The 21,891-nt window shown below is 35.0% G+C and overlaps 1 protein-coding gene across 1 annotated transcript; it reads left to right on the top strand.

Annotated features, from left to right (window-relative positions):
• Positions 1-30: 30 nt before the first annotated feature.
• Positions 31-21,111, top strand: LOC100369906 (formimidoyltransferase-cyclodeaminase-like). Its single transcript, XM_085501055.1, has 14 exons — positions 31-202; positions 2,490-2,673; positions 3,989-4,117; positions 5,688-5,776; positions 6,737-6,916; positions 7,434-7,571; positions 8,075-8,206; positions 8,521-8,582; positions 12,828-12,954; positions 14,979-15,140; positions 15,484-15,527; positions 15,766-15,904; positions 16,202-16,297; positions 18,477-21,111. Exons 1-14 carry the CDS (start codon positions 149-151, stop codon positions 18,561-18,563), a joined length of 1,623 nt encoding a protein of 540 aa, XP_085357181.1. The 5' UTR covers positions 31-148; the 3' UTR covers positions 18,564-21,111.
• The last annotated feature ends 780 nt before the right edge of the window (positions 21,112-21,891 follow it).

Raw genomic sequence — 21,891 nt, forward strand, 5'->3', positions numbered from 1 at the left:
CGCAACGCCATTCCGTAACGTGACACCACAAATCGATGACGTTTTACGCATGCTCTCCCTACCCAGTTCACCTAAGTTCAAGCTTCTCTAACTGTCGTGCATGTCAGCGAGCAGTTGCTGTGTCTAGACAATTCAAACAGGTACAACAATGTCCAGAATCATAGAATGCGTGCCAAACTTCTCAGAAGGTCAAAATAAAGATGTAAGTATACTGCATTTCATTTTAATATACGCATTCGGACAGTTGCTATCCAGTGGTCCATGTCGATCGCTGTTCGCCGCAGTCCCATTCCAGGCTCGTTTGGCTGGCCAACAAGTGTAACATTGTCAGCGACTTGTCTGTTTGCTTTCAGTTTCACTTTAATTAACGCTTTTTCGACATGTATGTGTAATGCAGTCGTCCGGTGTTAGTAGCTCTGGACTTGGTGGTCGTTATTAGAGTCAGTGAGACAGTTAAAACTAATAACTCCCGTAATCACCAGTTGTGAATATTAGTGTCAAATGTTTCCATGGTAACCGCTATGTCGCGTCGCATCCTGCAGGAAATATAGTGATCAGAAACAGTTGGAAATTGAGTGCAAATTGTAACTGCCATGAAAATATGGATGCAAAGATGGTGGCAAAGGAAAATGACGCATGTGTCACTAGTACATGTAGCTAAGGTTCATTAAAAAAACTAATTAACCTAGGTATAATTGGGAATCAAGTTTGAATAAAGAGGCTGTCAGTTAAAAATTAAAAATAAAAACATTTTTAATTAATATACATGAAATTGTAGCGTTCGTCTCAACAGCATTATCACAGTGGCTGTGTGGACATGACGTCATCTATTTGCTTTGTCTACCTATACAATACAATACAAAGACTGTAAAGAAAACTACGATATCAGGTGCCCTGGACCTTTTTTGCTAAAAAGTCTGTAAAGCCATGAATTTAATCAATGTGAAATTTCAGCTTGCGTCATTTTCTTCTCTGTTCTTAGAACATTCTAGTAAAGTGTGAAAGAAAAATCTACTAGTACAATTCAAGCTTCCAATTCCTATTTTCAAATTGTGATTCAAATTGGACCCTACAAACTAATCTGCTTTTGCAAATTGTTCACAAGTATTTTAAATAATACGCTAACAGCATTCTAATAGCAAATGCTATCTGAGCACAACCTCTTTCCAAAATAACACCAACCAAAGCTATCTATTTATTAATGCATCAAATTAAATAAGTTCATTCCAAATTAATCAAATCCACAATAATCTCAAATTTTACATTAAAAAAACAGATCCTTAACCAATATAAAAAGAAAAACTCAGAACCTATGTATAAAACTTAAAACCAAGTTTCAACTTGGAAGGCCTATCTTAAACTTGAAATCACAAATTGAAGTTGGGCACCACAAAAGAATCATTAAACACAAGGATTTCAGTGAGATATTAATAGCATCCACAATTTTGATAGTGAATCACCAGAGGCTTAACTCATGCACTGAATTACATGTACAAAAATTACTGAATGAAGTGTACAAAAATTTATCAAAACTTATTTTGGAATCAATTTCATGCACCTTTGTCCATTGATTTATTGTGTGTGTATCTGCTGGTCTTAGCGTTTCTGTATCATGTGTTTTTTATCTGCATTTCTAACTATTTCCATTTCTCAGAAGGATCAATGTGCAAGTGTTATTAAATAAATAAAATTGTTTTGTGGGTCGTCTCCAAAAAAGTGTCAGTGGGTGACTGCGACTTGTTTGACTAATGCTAATGAATGACAGTGATACATTTTGTATCAGTTGCTGCAGAAATGAAAGTACAACTGCCCCATTTCTTACATGGTTCATGGGCACAATAAACTATTATGAAGAGGTCGCACAAAACATTAGAAAGTTAACCTGGCTGCTCATAATCAGACACTTTATCCTGTATATGTATATCTTGTAATCCTATAAATTTTCCAAATTTTTTGTGATTTCATTATTTTGGTATCATAATCATACATATAGATAATGAAGATGCTGATTTTAGTTGATAATCCCACAACCACACCATTAAGATGGTAATTTTAGTCATCAATCTCAGCAACACACAACCATATCATGAAGATGATGATTTTAGTCACCATTCCAGCAATATACAAAAAAATTCACATGGTGACTGTTCCTCAGCAATATTTCACAATATACTGTCAATAAATTTAGGACATCATAGGATATAATAATTTTCAATTGGATATGAATAAAGAGAATCGGATGAATGAAAAAAACTTTGTAAACTTTGAATATAAATAGAATGAAATTTGAATACAGTAAATACATGAATGATTTACTTTTAATTAATTTCACATACTGCTTTTGAATAGAATACAATACATGTAAGTGAATGTTCAGTAAATATACCTTTCATGATAATGTTAATGCCCAATATGCAAATGATTATAAATGATTTGAATCAGAACATACAGCCTTTCTCATTCTATCCACAATTAATGCTTTGGTCTAGGTAATTGAAGCCATTGCCAATGCCATTGGGAGTACAGAAGGTGTATCATTATTAGATGTGGATCCAGGCATTTCTACGAATCGTACCGTCTATACGTTTGTAGGTACACCAGATACTGTAGTGGAAGGTGCACTGAATGGTGCCAGGGTTGCCTACCAGCTGATTGATATGACTCGACATACAGGTGAGTTCACATCAACCTCAATAAAATCAGATCTTATTGGGCATTTCTTCTTTATTTTTTTATTAGGAGTCCAAGATTGAAATTTGGTATAATTCATGTAAAAACCAAATACATTCAAAGTTTGCAAACATACTGGCTTAAAGAAAACTCAGAGGAGGTCTCAGTTATGTGATGTTTTTTGTTATAGTATCAAATGATTTTAAATCTTCTGGCAACAATTGCAGATTTAAGAATACAGGTCATTGCTCTATTTATCATACATTTTGGGGGGAGGGGGTCACAATGTAGCTGTCACACAATTCAGCTATCAAATGTGTTACATTTTACTTTTTTAATTTCAATAAATATTTAACTAATTGAAATTGTCACAAGCCATGATGTGAAATGTAATACTGCTGTACTATGGAAAGATGTGTTGGCAATCAACAGGAAATTTGTGTTGAACTCACTGGGTATAAACTGTATTTGCATGTGAATGGTTGGGTAGAGTCAATGACACTGCCCTACATTGCCCAAGTTAACCTTTTCACAACCAGTTCCCTCTTTTCATTACATATTCACAAAATAGTACAGTGTATAGTCTGCACTTTCCTTCAGAAGATTGGAACAAAAATAGCCATTTTGGTACATATTTTATAGCCAAGATGGGTAACACCTCTCAGAGATAGAGATGCAATTATTTCCCTGTTCTTAGCCTGCCCTGGGAGCTAGCCATTTTGTAGAAGAGATATAGGATTTAGTTAACTGGTATATCCACTGGTACTAGTATATAATTAGGCCAAGAAAAATCTGACCTACCTTTTTTTTTTAACGCTCGACTCTAAACTTGTTTGGCCATAATTGCCAGGCTTTTAATGTGATTTGAGTTTCATCTGCTACAACAGTCCTTGTATGCTGAAAGACAAATAAAACACAGATATAACCAAGAAAAAATATATAGAAAAAAAATTCCTATTTCTAATTTTGTAGTTTCTATAAAATGCTTTTTAAAATTAGAGAATGTCATAGGAACTATAATATTTTTTTTATTTGGCCTTACAAGATCGACATACACAACTTTTTGGTGTCAAAGTACTGTACACTTGTTCAATAATGTGCTGTATTGATGTTCAACACTATATGCAGGGAAAAAGAATGCTGGCCCTTATTTTGCACATGTTTACCAATCATTTTAGTCAGTGAAATTACATTTGAATGCCAAAATACAAGATGACCTCAAACTATTCAATGTTAATTTATTAAACAAGATCAAAAAAATGAGGAATTCTGGCCTTCGCATTATGGTAATGTTTGTACAATGTTGTTTCTAATTTAGGTGAACACCCTCGAATGGGTGCTTTGGATGTATGTCCATTTGTTCCTGTCAGAGGTGTCTCAATGGAAGACTGTGTGGCTTGTGCCAAAGAATTCGGTGAACGATTGGCTGGAGAGTTAGGAGTTCCAGGTAAGTCCTTGAAAAAATGTCTCATTAAATTTACATATTCCATTGCTCATGAATTATTGGGTCCACTTTCTTCATCCACCATGGTACATTAATTTCTGCCCAGTTGCTAACTGACTGGCAAAGTAAAGGCTTACATTTTGAAGCTACTGTTTAAATGCTTGAATAAACATCAATAAATTAAGTAATCATTTGGGTCTGTTTCACATTTAGCTTGCCTAAGGCGTACCCAAATTTATTGCTTATTGGTTCACTTTCACACAGTCAAAACCCTCATTATTTAGGCTGGTCTAATTAAAGCGTTCTCTAAAAAATCTTGGCAAAGACATAGTTTGCATAATCTGAATTGTGTCCTAAATCGTCCTAGAGTTCTATAAACTAATTTGAGTCATGGATGGTGGGGAGAGTGAGCACAAATGCACTATTCAATTTGATTTGGGATATGCTTTTTTTCTTTGAATGGCAAAATTTTAATATCTCCAAACAGGCTGCGATCTTTTTTCAGTGTAATACTGTCGTTGGAAGTACCATTGGGAATTCTTTGAATTTGATCTTCCTTTCATATAACAATCAATGATTTTGTTTCCTCTGTAGTCCAGTTTACTCCTCCCACAGCCATATATATTTAGGTTTGTGTACCAACACAAAATTGGTGAAGCCTACGGCTTTATTTTCCAATGGGAAACCACCTTTAATTTTTAGTTTTGTCCCATCTGAGTTAAATACAAAAATTAATTAGGAGTTATTGTCAGACATTGATTTCTATAAACTGCAACCATGTATAAGGTTTCAATCGAAATAATATGTAAATTGTCAATTAAGATCCAGTAAAGTCTCGCACAAGATGACTCCCTTCAGCCCTCTTGAAAATTGAAGTGATGGAGGTGCATATGAATCCCAATTAAGTTGCATGATGTATGTGTCATGTTAGAATGTGATCAGTCTAGGCATATGTTAAAGATACAGATAAGGGCTTACAGTGGTTAATCCATAAGTCTCCCATTCAGATTATGTCCAGACAGGCCAAAATGACCAATTGTCATCCAATTTTTGAATAAATGCAAAATGGTTGATGACTTGTTGATGAAATTATATTTGTAGCTTGTAGGTGGTTTCACATTAGATAATAAGGCAGGCCTTAGGCTAACTACCCACTGAGACTTGTTCTCATGTCCTCAAAAATATTTGTGTCCACCAATTACATTGTCCAGTTTAATTAGCAAATAAATAATATTAAATATCAATAAATATTCAAAAATAAATCTTTTGTTAGACAGGTTATGAAGAATAGTTTTGAATTGATCAGCCCCCAATAAATCAGTGTACAGGAACACTTTTTGCTTATGTCTGATTCAAATTGGCCAGATGATTGACATTTTGTAATAAAACATGCTGTTCCAGCGCCATATTGTCTTTAGCTGATTATACATGCATGCATGCATTCATTTACGCTCTGATTCAAAATGACTGATTCATTTCATAATTACCCAATTTTTTTTATTTGAAATTAGTTGAAAAAACACAAATATTCTCAGTTTTTTTATTAACTGTTTCATGTTTTTGTTTACCTTAGTTTATTTGTATGCTGAAGCGGCAACCGAAGAACATCGATTGACACTGCCCCAGATTAGATCTGGTGAATACGAGGGTTTCTCTGATAAGGTATAGCATATTGTCTTTATGTGTATTTCAGTTGACTCCTTGCACACATGTTGTTTTCAGATAAAAAAGTGTGGAAAATTTAAATGGTATAAATATGTATTTTTGGATGAACAATAGATGTCTCTATTGTCATTTTATAAATATCTGTCCACTAGCTACCAGTAAATGCATATATATATATTTTGGATGTTTTACCTTCTGATTGATGGTGTCAAAACAAAAGGAAAAACTAAATTTGCACATGGACCATGGACACATGGATCTGATGATTAAAAATAAAATTTGCAAGGAAACGATTATAATGAAGATCAGTTTTTTGCATACTTTCTCATATTTATTTGTGACAATGTAAAAATCACACCAACATCTGTATGTACGGTAGTTGAAACCTGTTATACTGCTAGAAATGAACTAAGAGATGCATGCAAGACATGAACCAGTGCTCTATAATGCTGTGTGGGCTATAAATAGTGAGGATTCTGACAAACCAAAGCCCAGTCAGCACACAGTACGTGGTCACTGCTACAAAAGTCACTGTGACTCACTGTCTTAATAATCCCAAATGAAATGTTCACTGCTACTATAGTCAATATGACTCACTGTCTTAATAATCCCAAATGAAATGTTCACTGCTACTATAGTCAATATGACTCACTGTCTTAATAATCCCAAATGAAATGATGAAATGTTCACTGCTACTATAGTCAATATGACTCACTGTCTTAATAATCCCAAATGAAATGTTCACTGCTACTATAGTCAATGTGACTCACTGTCTTAATAATCCCAAATGAAATGTTCACTGCTAACAGTCATAGCAACTCACACAGTGCTTCACGATTCAGTTGTTTTTCCTAAATCATTTATTTTCATTACATTTGTTTGTCACGAGTTTACAGCACATCATAAGCTAATCACAAGTGATTAATATTTACTTCTCCTCATGGCATGCAATTACAGCTTCTAAAGCCTGAATGGAAGCCAGACTTTGGTCCAGCTGACTTTGTACCTACATGGGGCGCCACGGCAACTGGAGCCAGGAAGTTCTTGATTGCTTACAATGTGAATTTATTATCTACCAAAGAGCAAGCTCACAGGATTGCATTGAATATCAGAGAACAAGGAAGAGGGCCGGAAGAGGTGTGTTTAAATATTCAGAAATCAGCATGAATAGATTCTGTTTTTAGATGTTTAAAATGAAATAAATGCAATATATATTGATTAATCTAATACAATAGTGTTTTAGTCAATAAAAACAGAAAAATATATTTGCAGAAATTGTACAACGTAGTTGTAATTGTGTTGTCAGTCAGGACAATATCAATTTCTTTTTATATTATAATTCTAAATAAGTCAGTTCTTGTGGCACATTTAAGAGTGTATTGATGGTCTTGGTATTGAATAAATTGTCTGTCTAACTTGTGAATTTGGCCAAAAATTATCAGAGAAATAAAAGAAAAATACATAAAAATATTTGGTGAGAAAACTGATTGTGTTAGAAAGGTTAAAGGGAGAATTGGATTAGTCTGAACCAGAAAATAAACATTCCCAGACCATTCCAAGACTTCTGACCACTGGATTTTCTTACCTCTGAAATACATTTTTGAGGTCAAGCTGTGATGACAAAACACAAACCCTTCATTGTACTGCTTTGTAGCCAGGAAAACTCAAGTGTGTTCAAGCTATTGGTTGGTATTTGGAAGAAGCTAACATGGCACAGTTATCCTCTAATTTGACTGACTTTGAAGTGACTGGTATGCACACTGTATTTGAAGAAGCCAGTGAAGAAGCCAGTGTGAGTATATAAATGATTTACCAGTACAGAACAAAGCTGCTGTACCCTGGGCTAGCATACCAAAGCGCATACCAAAGCGCATCCCAAAGCCACAAGCCATAATAAACAGGTGCTGGTTGACATCTGGATTGAAAATTAATTCCTTATAATGCCATTATGATAGGTTGGGAGATTTTCAGTATATTATCCTAGATAGCATTTTATCTTTTGTTGCATAGAACTTTATTATGATTTATGAGTTGTACTGAGCAAGTTTTTCAGGAATTCTATGTATCCATTTATTATAAAGTTTTTGTTTATTTTTAGAGTGATTTCCAGCTCAACTGTCATACAGTTTCAGTGGCATTACACATACATAACTAAGCTCTCAAACGCCAGAAAAATCCTTCCAAATTCACCAGCAGTAGTAGGAGTTAGATAACACATTATGCAAGAAATCATGTCTTAGTATCACTTGTAATGTAACACACATCATGGATTTTCTACCATATTTGTGTTCACAGGAACTGAATTGGGCGGTTTGTGGTTCTCAGATTGTTGGATTAGTTCCACTGAAAGCTATCTTGATGGCTGCTGATTATTACATGAAAAAAGAAAACCTTTTCATCCTTGAAGAAGATCAAAAGATTAGACTGGTAAATTTTATTTCACCACAATTATTTCTTAATCATAAATCCACTTGACTTTTTAAAATATTTCTCACATTATACACTATGTACTGTATTAAACTGCTTCTAATATTCCAAAAAAACGATTCACATTGACTTTTGGGAAATTCATCTTCATAAGATTTGATCAGTTAACAATATAACATTGTGAAACTATTCTGTGGTATTTGAATAATTTTTTGTCCTAGATAGACTTTGGTCAAGTGCTGATTGGTATTGCTACATATTGTTATCATTACTAACATGGGCTGGTGATACTAAGTTTTAATCTTTGATTACAGGTTGTTGATAGACTTGGTCTCAATTCATTGGGTTCATTCAACCCCAAAGAAAGAATCATTGAGTAAGTGTATACCAACAATTATTTTGTAGTAAATATTGTAATATTGTAAATTTGTTTTGTTTTTATGTTCTAGGCTGTAATGTGGCCTTAATTTATAGTTGTGTATATTCTAAACTGTATTCGAAATAATATTGCAGTGGTTTAATTTTGTTTTAATTATAACTGTAGCTTGGATAGGCATTTGTAGTGCTTCAATTAAACACCATGGAGTCCATTCATGGAGGGGAATAAATAACGAACGAACATATTTAACATCCGGGTACTTTTCAAAGCTATGACGTTTTAGTATCTGATCACATTCGTATACGCCATTGTACATAGCCGTTCATGCTGCCAAGAATTGTGTACTACTAGTATAAACTCAACTTTTATATGCACAATGTGTTTTTAGAACTTGGGTTAGAGTATTATGCGTTTGAACCACAGTATTCTGAGAGTGGAAGCCCAATTGCGTTAAAGTACTGTACTTCCCCGATCGTAAGCCTCTCCCGAGTATGAAACCCATCCCTCTATTTTTACTAGGTATTTATCGAGTTGAGGGCATTGACAATTATAAGCCCAGAATGTTTTTACTGGGCCTTTCATTTCATAATAATCGTGATTGGCATGGTAGTTTGGTTCGTGCTTTTATGAGAAAACTCGCATTAATTTCAGAGTGCATGGCGAACGTACACAATGTGGTTCGCATCATTTCTAATCTGTCATTTACTCAGGATGAACCCTGATGTTGCAATACTGGAGTAATCCATATTTCTTTGAGTAGTAGCTTTCGAAAAACCAAAAATGTGATCGTTAAGTCGTGTACCTGGTCATTGGGCATGATTTACTTTGAGACTATCATGAAAGGCCTAGGGTTTGAACGATTTGACATGTTGGCGACCGTGAAAGGTGTCTAAATTCTTCCTCCACACTCAGTTTACCCACGGTTACTATTAACCATCGTTTACTTTTCGGAAATTGAGAATCGGCAGTTTTTAGGAAATAAATCATTGTTTTTTCGTTGCAATCAGTGCTACTAAATGACAAATATCAATACAACCAAAGAAAACGACATTTTTACATGACAGAAACTTCTTGTCACTAGAGGGCGCTACTAGTTTATAGCAAAGGTGTATTACGGGTTTTTAAAAAAAACTTGATACTTCTAAGATCTCATTTGGGGGAAGAGACTTGATACCTTTAACACCTCAAGAAAAGATTGGTATTTACCAATCTGATTAAAATCTGATGTAGTGTACGGGCTTTAATTATTTTGGCTATAAACTTATTTTAATTTTATTTTGTATTACTTTTGTTATTAATGCCTTTTTATTTTATTATTTTACTTTGATTTTGAGATTTTTTTTTTAATTCCGCCCTACCTACATCTGATCCGACGCCTATGTACCACGCCTGCACTGAACGCCGTAAAGCTGAACGAACGTGGCGGCGAACTGGTTTAACTGTCCATCGCCAAATCTACAAATCTAAACGAAATAAAGTTAATGATCTTATTGATGTATCACGTAGGAGTTATTTCGCTGATAAGATCGCGGATTGTAATGGTGACCAAAGAAAACTGTTTTCCATCGTAAATGGTCTTCTAGGCTCGACAAATAATTTGAATGCGTTGCCGATTCATGATAACAAAATAAATTTAGCGAATCGTTTTAGCATGTTTTTCATGGATAAGATTAAGAAAATCAATCAAGGACTAAATCTAAATTTATTGAATGGAAACCGTTTTAACGAACTGCACAAGTTCTCTGGTGATGAAATGGAATGTTTTGAACCAGCCACGGAGGATGAAATAATTAAAATTATAAAAAAATCGTCGTCGGCTTTGTGTGATTTGGACTGTTTACCCACTAATATATTAAAAGATGAAAAGATCCTTTCTATTCTGCTTTCACCTATAACAGATATCATAAATGAATCACTTCGCACCAGAAGTGTTCCTGAGAAAATGAAATGTGCGCTGATTAAACCTCTGCTCAAGAAAGCATCGTTGGATTCAAACATGCTGAAAAATTATCGACCGATTTCTAATTTGTCTTTTATATCTAAAGTCCTTGAACGTGTCGTTGCATCCAGAGTGAAACAACATTTAGAGAATTATTTGTTGTATGAAGAGTTTCAATCAGCGTATCGAACCGCACATAGCACTGAAACGGCTCTTTTGCGGGTCGCTAACGATGTACTACATTTTTGTATGCAGTATTGATAATTCTAAGTATTCAGTTGCTCTCGTACTTTTGGATAATTCAGCCGCTTTTGATACTGTGAATCACAGGATTCTCATCGATAGGTTGAGATCAAATTTTGGTTTAAATGGTCTCATCATCAAATGGTTTGAATCGTATTTGAGTAACCGCATTCAAAAAGTGAAAATTGGAAATGTATTTTCTGATATGATGTCTATATTAGAAACCGGTGTTCCGCAGGGCTCCGTTTTAGGGCCATTATTGTTCTCAATGTACATGCGTCCATTGGGCGAGTTATTGCGACGTCACGGCGTAAAATATCATTTTTACACACAGATTTATTTATCGGTTTCTGAAGATGATCAAATTCACGCCCAGGTGATACTTCAGACATGTATTTAGGATGTTAGCGATTGAATGTCTTGTAATTTCCTACTTTTGAATGTGTCGAAAACTGAATTTGTGTGCATGTTGTCTTGGAGATTCTCACAAGACTCGTGTCCTTTGCCTAGTATCGCAATTGGTGAAGAATTGGTTAGTGCTTCGTCAAGTGCTAGAAACTTAGGTGTCTATGGAAACACACATTCCTACTATTTGTAGATCTGGATATTCCCATCTAAGAAATATTAATCGTATTCGTAAATCATTATCCCAATCTGATACTGAAAAGTTGGTACATGCTTTCATATCTTCTCGCTTAGACAGCTGTAATTCATTATTGTCTGGTCTCCCTGTAACTAAGATAAAACCTCTTATTCGTGTACAAAATGCAGCAGCCTGCCTTGTCACTCGTGCTCGAAAATATGACCACATTACAGACATTTTTATTAAACTTCATTGGTTACCAGTTGTACAAAGAATCAATTGACGTCATCATGTGCGCTATAGAAGGAGGTCTGTGATTCGGTGACTAAAATTGTCGATAGTGGGTCTCGTTGAAATCTCGTTACATAGGCATTGGGTCAGATGTATGTAGGGCGGAATTAAAAAAAAAAAAAAAAATCAAAGTAAAATAATAACAAAATAAAAAGACATTAATAACAAAAGTAATAAAAAATTAAATTAAAATAAGTTTATAGCAAAAATAATTAAAGCCTGTACACTACATCAGATTTTAATCAGATTGGGTATTTACTAATTGTTTATTAGTACCCCTTTGGACGTAGTCTAAAAAATGGTGATGTATAATTACACTTCTGTGTTTCTTTCCATTCACTCGTTACAATAGACATTAAGATTCCAACCATAATTTGTTCGTTTCTGTTTTTAGTCTGCAGTATTTGCATAATGTTTTCACTTCAATAAAAAAAACATTTGCACTGTGACCGAGCTAATTAATAAAAATTCAACAAAATCAAGCGTTTCTGCCATTCTGGGACCAGATCTCAGTCGTGAATGTAAATATTTCATTCAAACTTGGATTGTCCATTGAACATAATAGGTTTTAAATGCACATCACTTTTTGTCCAGATCAAGTTTCAAAATGGCCAATTAGCAGTCATTTTATTTTTGCTGTTCCAGGTTTATATCTGTGACATGCCTTTAGCAATCACATTCAAACTTTACACATGCATCATAAATGTATATTATGCATTACCATATCCATTCGTTTCATGATCTAATTCAAGATGGCTGAATAGTGACCTTTTTAATGTAAAAATGCATTAAAATCAATCACTTCTGCCATCAAATCTTGATCTTCTATGGTCTTGTTTGTACATATTTTGTACTAATTTATTGCATACATTGAACATGATGGGACCTTAATGCATCAATCTTACAAATAGTCAAAAGACATGCGAATAAACTATCTCCAGTTTATATCATGTCCGTCATATGAGTGCCAGCCGAACATAAGTCTTGTATCAGCCATTATACCACCAGAGGGAACTGTAACGCCACTCTCCTGATGTAATCTACCATCATACTAACTACATCGACTTCAATTGACACATTTAAATAAGTCATTGCTCTCTGAAATACTAATAAGTAATGTTTCATTTCCTAGCACTTCTTTCATATGTTGTCTACTGCTCAGTTAAATTATTCATATTATCTTTAGATACATGATCCGTGATGATACTGAAGGTCCATTGATATCCATGAGTTTGAAATCATTTATTTTAAACGTCGGAGCAAGATCCTCAGCCCCTGGTGGTGGATCAGCTGCTGCAGCCATTGGTGCAATTGTGAGTATGGTCATAATATTTTTGTTTTCATTTATGATGTTCTCTTCCCAGCATGCACCATTTTAAAGTCACATTTGTTGATTTGTATATAAGTTCTATTAGAAGCATGTCTCCAATAGAGGTACATGTGGAATTGTGTTTAGGTTCAATTTTGGTAAACCCAACTCACACTGCTCCATGTATGCTTTTAATGCACACATGTGCTTGTAATAGAGGTTGAAAACTACAGCTGAATTTGTTTACTGCAAACTAATAACTCAATCTACTGCTAAAAATTCCAAGAATTAATTTTATTTGTAACTTGAAAAATACTAATACAAATTACATGTAGTTCAAATCTCCAGTGTTCATATTACCCATATATTATTATAATAATAAAAATTAGAATATTGCAAGAACCCAAAAGGGAAAAATATTGTCAAAAAGGTAAAATAAATAGAAATCATTATTTTAGTTGTTGACACATGTATTTATTTGCCGATTTTGTAATCAACAGGTTATATATAACCTGTATAAGCTACTCTCATCCTTAGATTAAAAAACAAATATCCAGGGGTTTTACTTTTACAGGAGTATGTCTGTTTTATTAGTCCCCGTTCGGATGAAGTCCGAAAACGGGGACTTATAATTCGGTCTCCGTCCGTCCGTGTGTCCGTGCGTCCGTACGTCCGTCCGGAGTCATATCTCAGAATCCCTTAGACCGATTCTGTTCATTCTTTGCATGTGCCTAGTACTTTATGTGGGACATATGCACATGCAGTGGTTTAGCGATTCGATTCAAAATGGCCGACTGGCAGCCATCTTGTTTTTTGAAAATGTTGTATTTTGGACATGCTTTGTCAGTTTTCATTCAAACTTGGTACATAGATTATGCATGTTAGGATACATGTCCATGATGATTTATTTCACAATTGGATCAAAGATGGCCGACTGGCAGCCATCTTGTTTTTTGAAAATGTCGTATTTTGGACATGCTTTGTCAGTTTTCATTCAAATTTAGTACATAGATCATACATGTTAGGATACATGTCCCCGACCGTCCGTGAGTTCCTGAGTTTGTCTGTCCGACCGTCTGTGTGTCCGTCTGTCCGTATGTCAGTCTATCCAACGTCATATTTCAGAATCCTGTGGACCGATTCTCCGTTCATTCTTTGCATGTGCCTTGTACCTTATGTGGGACATATGCACATGCATTGGTTTAGCGATTCAATTCAAAATGGCCGACTGGCAGCCATCTTGTTTTTTGAAAATGTTGTATTTTGGACATGTTTTGTCAGTTGTCATTCAAACTTGGTACATATATTATACATGTTAGGATACATGTCCATGACGATTTATTTTGCAATTGGATCAAAGATGGTTGACTGGCAGGCATCTTGTTTTTGTTTTTTTATGCAATATCTTGGACGTGCTCTGTCAGTTTTCATTCAAATTTGGCACATACATGTACTTTATACATGTTAGGATGCATGTCCATGACAATTCGTTTCAAAATCTGGTCAAGGATGGCTGATTGACAGCCATCTGACTTTTTGTCCTTACTACTATATTTCCACAATTTATGTACCATTTTCATTCGTATTTGGCACATACATCATACATATCAGTGTGTTTCATAATCAGATCAAAGATGGCTGAATAACGACTGTTTTTATTTTGGCCATATTACTATGACACGAAACACGTGTTTTGATGTAAATAAACAATCTGTTGTATATGCCACTTGGAACTCAAGTTTCAAGGACATGCTCGCGACAACCCCTCCGCTTTAATATGACGAGCACAAAGAGAACTTAACGGGGACTGTGTCATTTTCAATGACTTGTTATACATTGATCCCTAATGTCAAACTGAATTCTGTCAGATTGAACACTAGCCAGCTGCTATGCATGACATTTTTAAATTCAGAGAAATATGACTGTTTATTTCCATCTGTTTCATCAATTGTTTGAAATCTTTAGAAAACATAGTTAGAGAAGATAAACAATAATTCTATCATTGTACTCACTTCTTTTTCATTCAAGGGTGCTGGTCTTGGTAGTATGGTTGGTTGGATGACTTACGGAAATAAGAAATTCCATGGACTAGATAAAGATATGAGAGCTATTATTCCATCACTACATGAAGCTATGCATGATTTATTGCCAATGATAGATGCTGACACAACTGCTTTCAACCAATATATGGTATGTATGCAACTCAACAAACTTATATCAGCTACCCTAGATAATAGATATGGTGGAGAAAAAAAAAAACTTTATTCAATTTACTTTCAGTTTAACATGAAATCAATTTAATAATCAACGTCACCATGTTAATTACAAGATTTGTGTGCTTAAAAGTTGAACCATCAACCTAAGACTTAAAAGTTGTGTTCTCAACTATTTAGTAGTTGATGTGTTGTCATTTGCTCACAATCTCATAAAAAAGAATAATGATTATATTAGCGTGTACAAGTATTTCAGAAAACACATGTCCTAAGTATGACATTACAGTTGTCAGTCTGTGTGTTGATATTATTTCTCACAGGTTGCCTGCAAATTACCCAAAGTAACAGAAGAAGATAAGAAAATGCAAGTATATTTTTAATTAATTATTACCTGCATGTATTTATATCATCACCTTTTACTGTTTAATGCTGATGCAAATTAACATTTCCCATTAAAAATAGCAATACATACAGCTTTACAGAAGCCTATATTATTTCCGAGACTAAACATGGAGCATATGGTTTCAATGGCACCTCATGAAGTCTTTTGATTAAATTGCGTATTTTATATGAAGTTGCTTTTATGTTTATTTGTGCTCTAGTCGTGAACAATGTATGCAGGGAGCAATGAAAACTGCTGTTGCCGTGCCAATGCATGTTGCGGTTACAATAAACAAATGTTGGCCATCCATGAAAGAACTTGCAAATAAAGGAAACATACAATGTAAATCAGATATACAGGTATGTATGGAAGTGGAAATTGTTATGCCCTCTAGTGGTGTAAACTAGTAAAAGGAAGGCACTTCATGTGCACAGTATTGATATTGGTTTGATAACAATTTTTCTGATACATTGCTCTAATTCCATTTGTAATGACAAAACTTACACTCAACTGTGGGTATAACAAATATGAAATTAAGGTGTTTTGTGACAGGAATCTGTTGAGACTAGCAGGTAAATTTGGGAAACGAGAAGAAAAAGCATTCCAATAACATTTGGGAGGGATAACGTTAACCTGTGTCCTTGTTTTGTTGTCAGGTCGGTGCTCGTTCTTTAGAGACTGCCTTATGGGGTGCATATTATAATGTTATGATTAATCTACCACAGTTAACTGATGAAGAATTCAAGAACAAGGTAAGATAACAAATCAGTTTGAAATTGTAATCAAGAACAAGGTAAGATAACAAATCAGTTTGAAATTGTAATCAAGAACAAGGTAAGGTTACAAATCAGTTTGAAATTGTAATCAAGAACAAGGTAAGGTTACAAATCAGTTTGAAATTGTAATCAAGAACAAGGTAAGGTTACAAATCAGTTTGAAATTGTAATCAAGAACAAGGTAAGGTTACAAATCAGTTTGAAATTGTAATCAAGAACATGGTAAGGTTACAAACCAGTTTGTGATTGTCATCAAGGTAAGACATCGTTCCATCAAACTAAACTGATGACATCAGGTACTCTAGTTATTGTTACATACTGTCAGCTGATTTGATTGGGAAGATGTTTTTAACGTTGTTTAGTGCAAGTGACAATTTGATATACTGGTGTTATAGCTAGGCATTTAGTGAAGTGGCTCAGGGAGAGTGGAATACCACATAGATTCTAGGCATTTAGTGAAGTGGCTCAGAGAGAGTGGAATACCACATAGATTCTAGGCATTTAGTGAAGTGGCTCAGAGAGAGTGGAATACCACATATATTCTAGGCATTTAGTGAAGTGGCTCAGAGAGAGTGGAATACCACATGGACTCTTGGCATTTAGTGAAGTAGCTCAGAGAGAGTGGAATACCACATATATTCTAGGCATTTAGTGAAGTGGCTCAGAGAGAGTGGAATACCACATGGACTCTTGGCATTTAGTGAAGTGGCTCAGAGAGAGTGGAATACCACATAGATTCTAGGCATTTAGTGAAGTGGCTCAGACAGAGTGAAATACCACATAGATTCTAGGTATTTAGTGAAGTGGCTCAGACAGAGTGAAATACCACATAAATTCTAGGCATTTAGTGAAGTGGCTCAGACAGAGTGAAATACCACATACTAGATTCTAGGCATATAGTGAAGTGGCTCAGACAGAGTGAAATACCACATAGATTCTAGGTATTTAGTGAAGTGGCTCAGACAGAGTGGAATACCACATAGATTCTAGGCATTTAGTGAAGTGGCTCAGAGAGAGTGGAATACCGCATAAATTCTAGGCATTTAGTGAAGTGGCTCAGAGAGAGTGGAATACCACATAGATTCTAGGTATTTAGTGAAGTGGCTCAGAGAGAGTGGGATACCACATAGATTCTAGGCATTTAGTGAAGTGGCTCAGAGAGAGTGGAATACCACATAGATTCTAGGTATTTAGTGAAGTGGCTCAGAGAGAGTGGAATACCACATAGATTCTAGGCATTTAGTAAAGTGGCTCAGAGAGTGGAATACCACATAGATTCTAGGTATTTAGTGAAGTGGCTCAGAGAGAGTGGGATACCGCATAAATTCTAGGCATTTAGTGAAGTGGCTCAGACAGAGTGAAATACCACATAGATTCTAGGTATTTAGTGAAGTGGCTCAGACAGAGTGGAATACCACATAGATTCTAGGCATTTAGTGAAGTGGCTCAGACAGAGTGAAATACCACATAGATTCTAGGTATTTAGTGAAGTGGCTCAGACAGAGTGAAATACCACATAGATTCTAGGCATTTAGTGAAGTGGCTCAGACAGAGTGAAATACCACATAGATTCTAGGTATTTAGTGAAGTGGCTCAGACAGAGTGAAATACCACATAGATTCTAGGTATTTAGTGAAGTGGCTCAGACAGAGTGGAATACCACATAGATTCTAGGCATTTAGTGAAGTGGCTCAGACAGAGTGGAATACCGCATAGATTCTAGGCATTTAGTGAAGTGGCTCAGAGAGAGTGGAATTACCACATAGATTCCAGGCATTTAGTGAAGTGGCTCAGAGAGAGTGGAATACCACATAGATTCTAGGCATTTAGTGAAGTGGCTCAGAGAGAGTGGAATACCACATAGATTCTAGGCATTTAGTGAAGTGGCTCAGAGAGAGTGGAATACCACATAGATTCTAGGCATTTAGTGAAGTGGCTCAGAGAGAGTGGAATACCACATATATTCTAGGCATTTAGTGAAGTGGCTCAGAGAGAGTGGAATACCACATAGATTCTAGGTATTTAGTGAAGTGGCTCAGACAGAGTGGAATACCACATAGATTCTAGGCATTTAGTGAAGTGGCTCAGAGAGAGTGGAATACCACATAGATTCTAAGCTTGTTAATCTGTAGTTAAAATGTTTCATTGTTTTCAGGCCCAGACTGATATTGAAGAAGCTTTAAAGAAAGCCCAAGATTGCTGCAAAGAAATACTTGCCATTGTTGAAGAGAGAAAAGAGTAGAAATATGCAAAAATTGCTTGGGGGAAGAAAAGGAGGGGTTATAAATATTGGTAAAACTCATTGCGATATGTTTTTATTGTCAGTGCAGTGTGGGGTAGGCATAGTATTTGTGGTCAGTCTGCTTGTATAATGATGTCCATTTGTCCTCGGGCTAGGGTTCATGTTTAACTGCATTACACCCCTTGCTTTATAGTGGTATAGCCCACTTTATATTAGCCGCAATTATAGGTGGGTCGTCCAACAAACGCTTGGTGAATGCGAAGAAAAATTGAATTGTAGATAGCAAAGAGTGTTAAATCAGATTTACATATGGTGTGTTATTATTTTAGAATGAATTGTGGGACAAAAATGTTCATCATTCTTTCCAAATCAGTGTTTGCATGACGTTCTATGTCAGTCTACTGGTCAATGTGCGTTTATTTGTTTAAACTTGTATCTCAAAGAGATAGTAACTTGCACCCAAATGTGTCACTTATATTTCAAAGTCTTTTGTACTAAAACTTCATATGCCCATACTGTATAGAAAACTGAACTGATATCATACATGTAAGGCTATTGAGCTGCAGATTTATATTTTTATTGATCCCAGCTGTATTTGTTACACTTGTCATCTATTCTCTTGGTGAAACAACAGCCAGCATATGAGACGATTTTGACACAATCACTAGCCAATACTGTTTAATTTGTTTGTATTCCAACTATGCATTCCAATATTTTTGCCTAAAAAAACAAATCATTGAAGATCAGGAGTAAACTCAGCAATCGTGTCACTCGTTTTATTTGTATACTGCCCTCTGGAGTCAGAAATATACAAATGTTTCGATTTTCATTTCTGAGTGATTTTTCTGAATAAACTAAATAATACCTGTCGTCTTTGCTGATGAGTTTGCATTGTCATTCTCACCATTCTCCAAAATAGCACATACCCATTTTGTAAATTGTCTATATTAAAGTACATAAATATTCTAAAGTCTCTAATGATATCCATATTATTATATATTGGTGTAATGTAAAACTAATTGTTGTAAAATGTCAGGGTTAGGAGGAAGGTCAAGGTTGTTATATTGGATGTCTCTACTTGGTGATATTATCCTTCAATGTTATTTTCAGTGACTGCATGCATGTATTAAACCGTGGGTCCGGATATATAAAAAGAAAGATGGCCGCCAGTTTTCAGTATGCAAATTACACTCACGCGTGAAACATCGCTTTGGGGTGCTCCGCAAAATCACTCTTTTCGGCAATCTTTAATAACACCTGTGGTGCTTTATCGTCATGTCATACACAAACATGAATATATCCATGATACAATTTCTATGTTAATTTACAAGTGTCAGTGTAGTGTATAATTAATTAATCACTGGATTTTAAGTTTGGTATTACAACTGATAAATAACATCTGCTGAATTAAATTCACTGATATATTTGTGAACTTACAAACTGAATATGATAAAATAGTGAAATTGATTAGTTCAAGAAATGTATCTGGGTTAAGAGATTAGTACAAAATTTGACATATCTACCACAAAGAAATGATTCTGTTTTCAATTTGCATTTACATTGTTTTTATGATTCTTTATTGCCAATCTTTTGTGCATTTTTATTTTTTTGGCAATAAGGTGTTACTGCCAGTGCTGACATATAGCAGTTTATGCTATACCCCTATATTGTAATCTGTGGTACCCATTTTATTGTTTGAAAGAATTGAGTATACACCATTTTCATTTAATTTGTTTTCTGTTTACTTTGTATATTTTGGGAGAGCTTTAACTAATTTGGTTTTTAATTATTTTATTTCTGTGTATAATTTAATGCTGGTCTATGGCTTACTGAGTGAGTAAGTGGGACTATAGTAGATGTTTCGGTTTAGATATTTAAACAATGCTTGGTGTTCCACAGTACAATACAGGTAGGTTCTGTTAGATACAAACTTGGTTTCTGGAACACTACAATTGAATAGGTCATTACCCCTCACAAGTCACACATACTGGTACTTTTAGAGGCAAAAAATTGAAGTAAATAATTGTTAATTATTACTCTATCAAGTACAATATTACCTCTATTGCCAGGATATGACCTTTAGAAGACGTGTATAAGTGAATGAATATATCCAGTCTGTTGATTAAATTAGACCTATTAATGATTAACTACAAGTTGATTGTGTTTAGATAGCCTTTCTAATTTTCAGATGACTTCCATGTGCCAATGTAATTCTATCTGAAGTTGGGATATAACTGTACAAAACCCTGTAAACTGTTCATCCTTGTATGCAAAGTCACAATTCAAACCTTTCTCAAATGAGTCTTGTTGAAATTAATGTGCATTTATATTGCATGGACACACTTTGAACATGAATGTTTTAGTGTTGAAGTACAAGTGTAAAAATGATTTGTTTTTTCAGAGAAAAATATATTCATACGAGTAGTTTCAATTTGTGTTGTTTAAACTGCCTTGCTATGCGTTGTCAATTTTAGGTGACTAACACGCCTTAAATACTTATGTGTGCCTTGTTTTAATGCCAGTAGCAATAATAAAGTATCTGAAACCATGTGCTTTTCTATTAGCATGAAGGTAGATTCAGCTTGAATCAGATTGTCATCGTACCACATTGCCCCAGTCATGTGTTAATGTCCCTGGCCTCTGAGCCAGATGAATAGATTTGTAAACCATCCTCAACTCCCAAAGCTGTTGAACTGAATTAGAGCGGAGTGCAGAAGTAGACTGCCTTGCCCAAGAATATCATCCGAAGATATTCAAACAAGCCTTTGAATGAGTGTCGAATATATTGTAACACAATGCCTACATAGTCATTTCCATGAACTGGTTGTAAACATGTTCAAATATTGGGTGCATACATGTACATACCAAGGTTGAAAGAAATCTGTCCAAATGCACGTCAGCAAAATGTCTACAGGTGGAACCAATTAGTCCCACTGCACTGGTGTATTGCAGCCATGTTTTCTGCTGCTTGATGTAAAATCTGTATTATGAGCCGCGGCTTCTATAAAAACATCTACACATGTGGGGAAATGGTCAATTTTTTGTTCTGAGTTCAAGAAGAATGGGTGCGACTTCTATACAGGATGCGGGTTCTAATACAGATTTTACAGTAGATGTAAAGGCAGTTTAAATCCGCAAACCAAACAAAGGCAAGTTGATAGACTTAATACATTTTGACCAAGAGTGGTATCAAGTACTGGTAGTAGTGACCAATTTTGCAAAATTGAAGCAACACTATAACCAGTCCATGTATCCACTGGTATGTTAAATCTAATATATTACTGCCTAAATACGGCGTTCGTGCCCAAGCGCAGGTGATCATTTGCCC

Source organism: Saccoglossus kowalevskii, chromosome 7 (genome assembly GCF_978046115.1).
Source record: "Saccoglossus kowalevskii chromosome 7, keSacKowa6.1, whole genome shotgun sequence".
NCBI lineage: Eukaryota > Metazoa > Hemichordata > Enteropneusta > Harrimaniidae > Saccoglossus > Saccoglossus kowalevskii.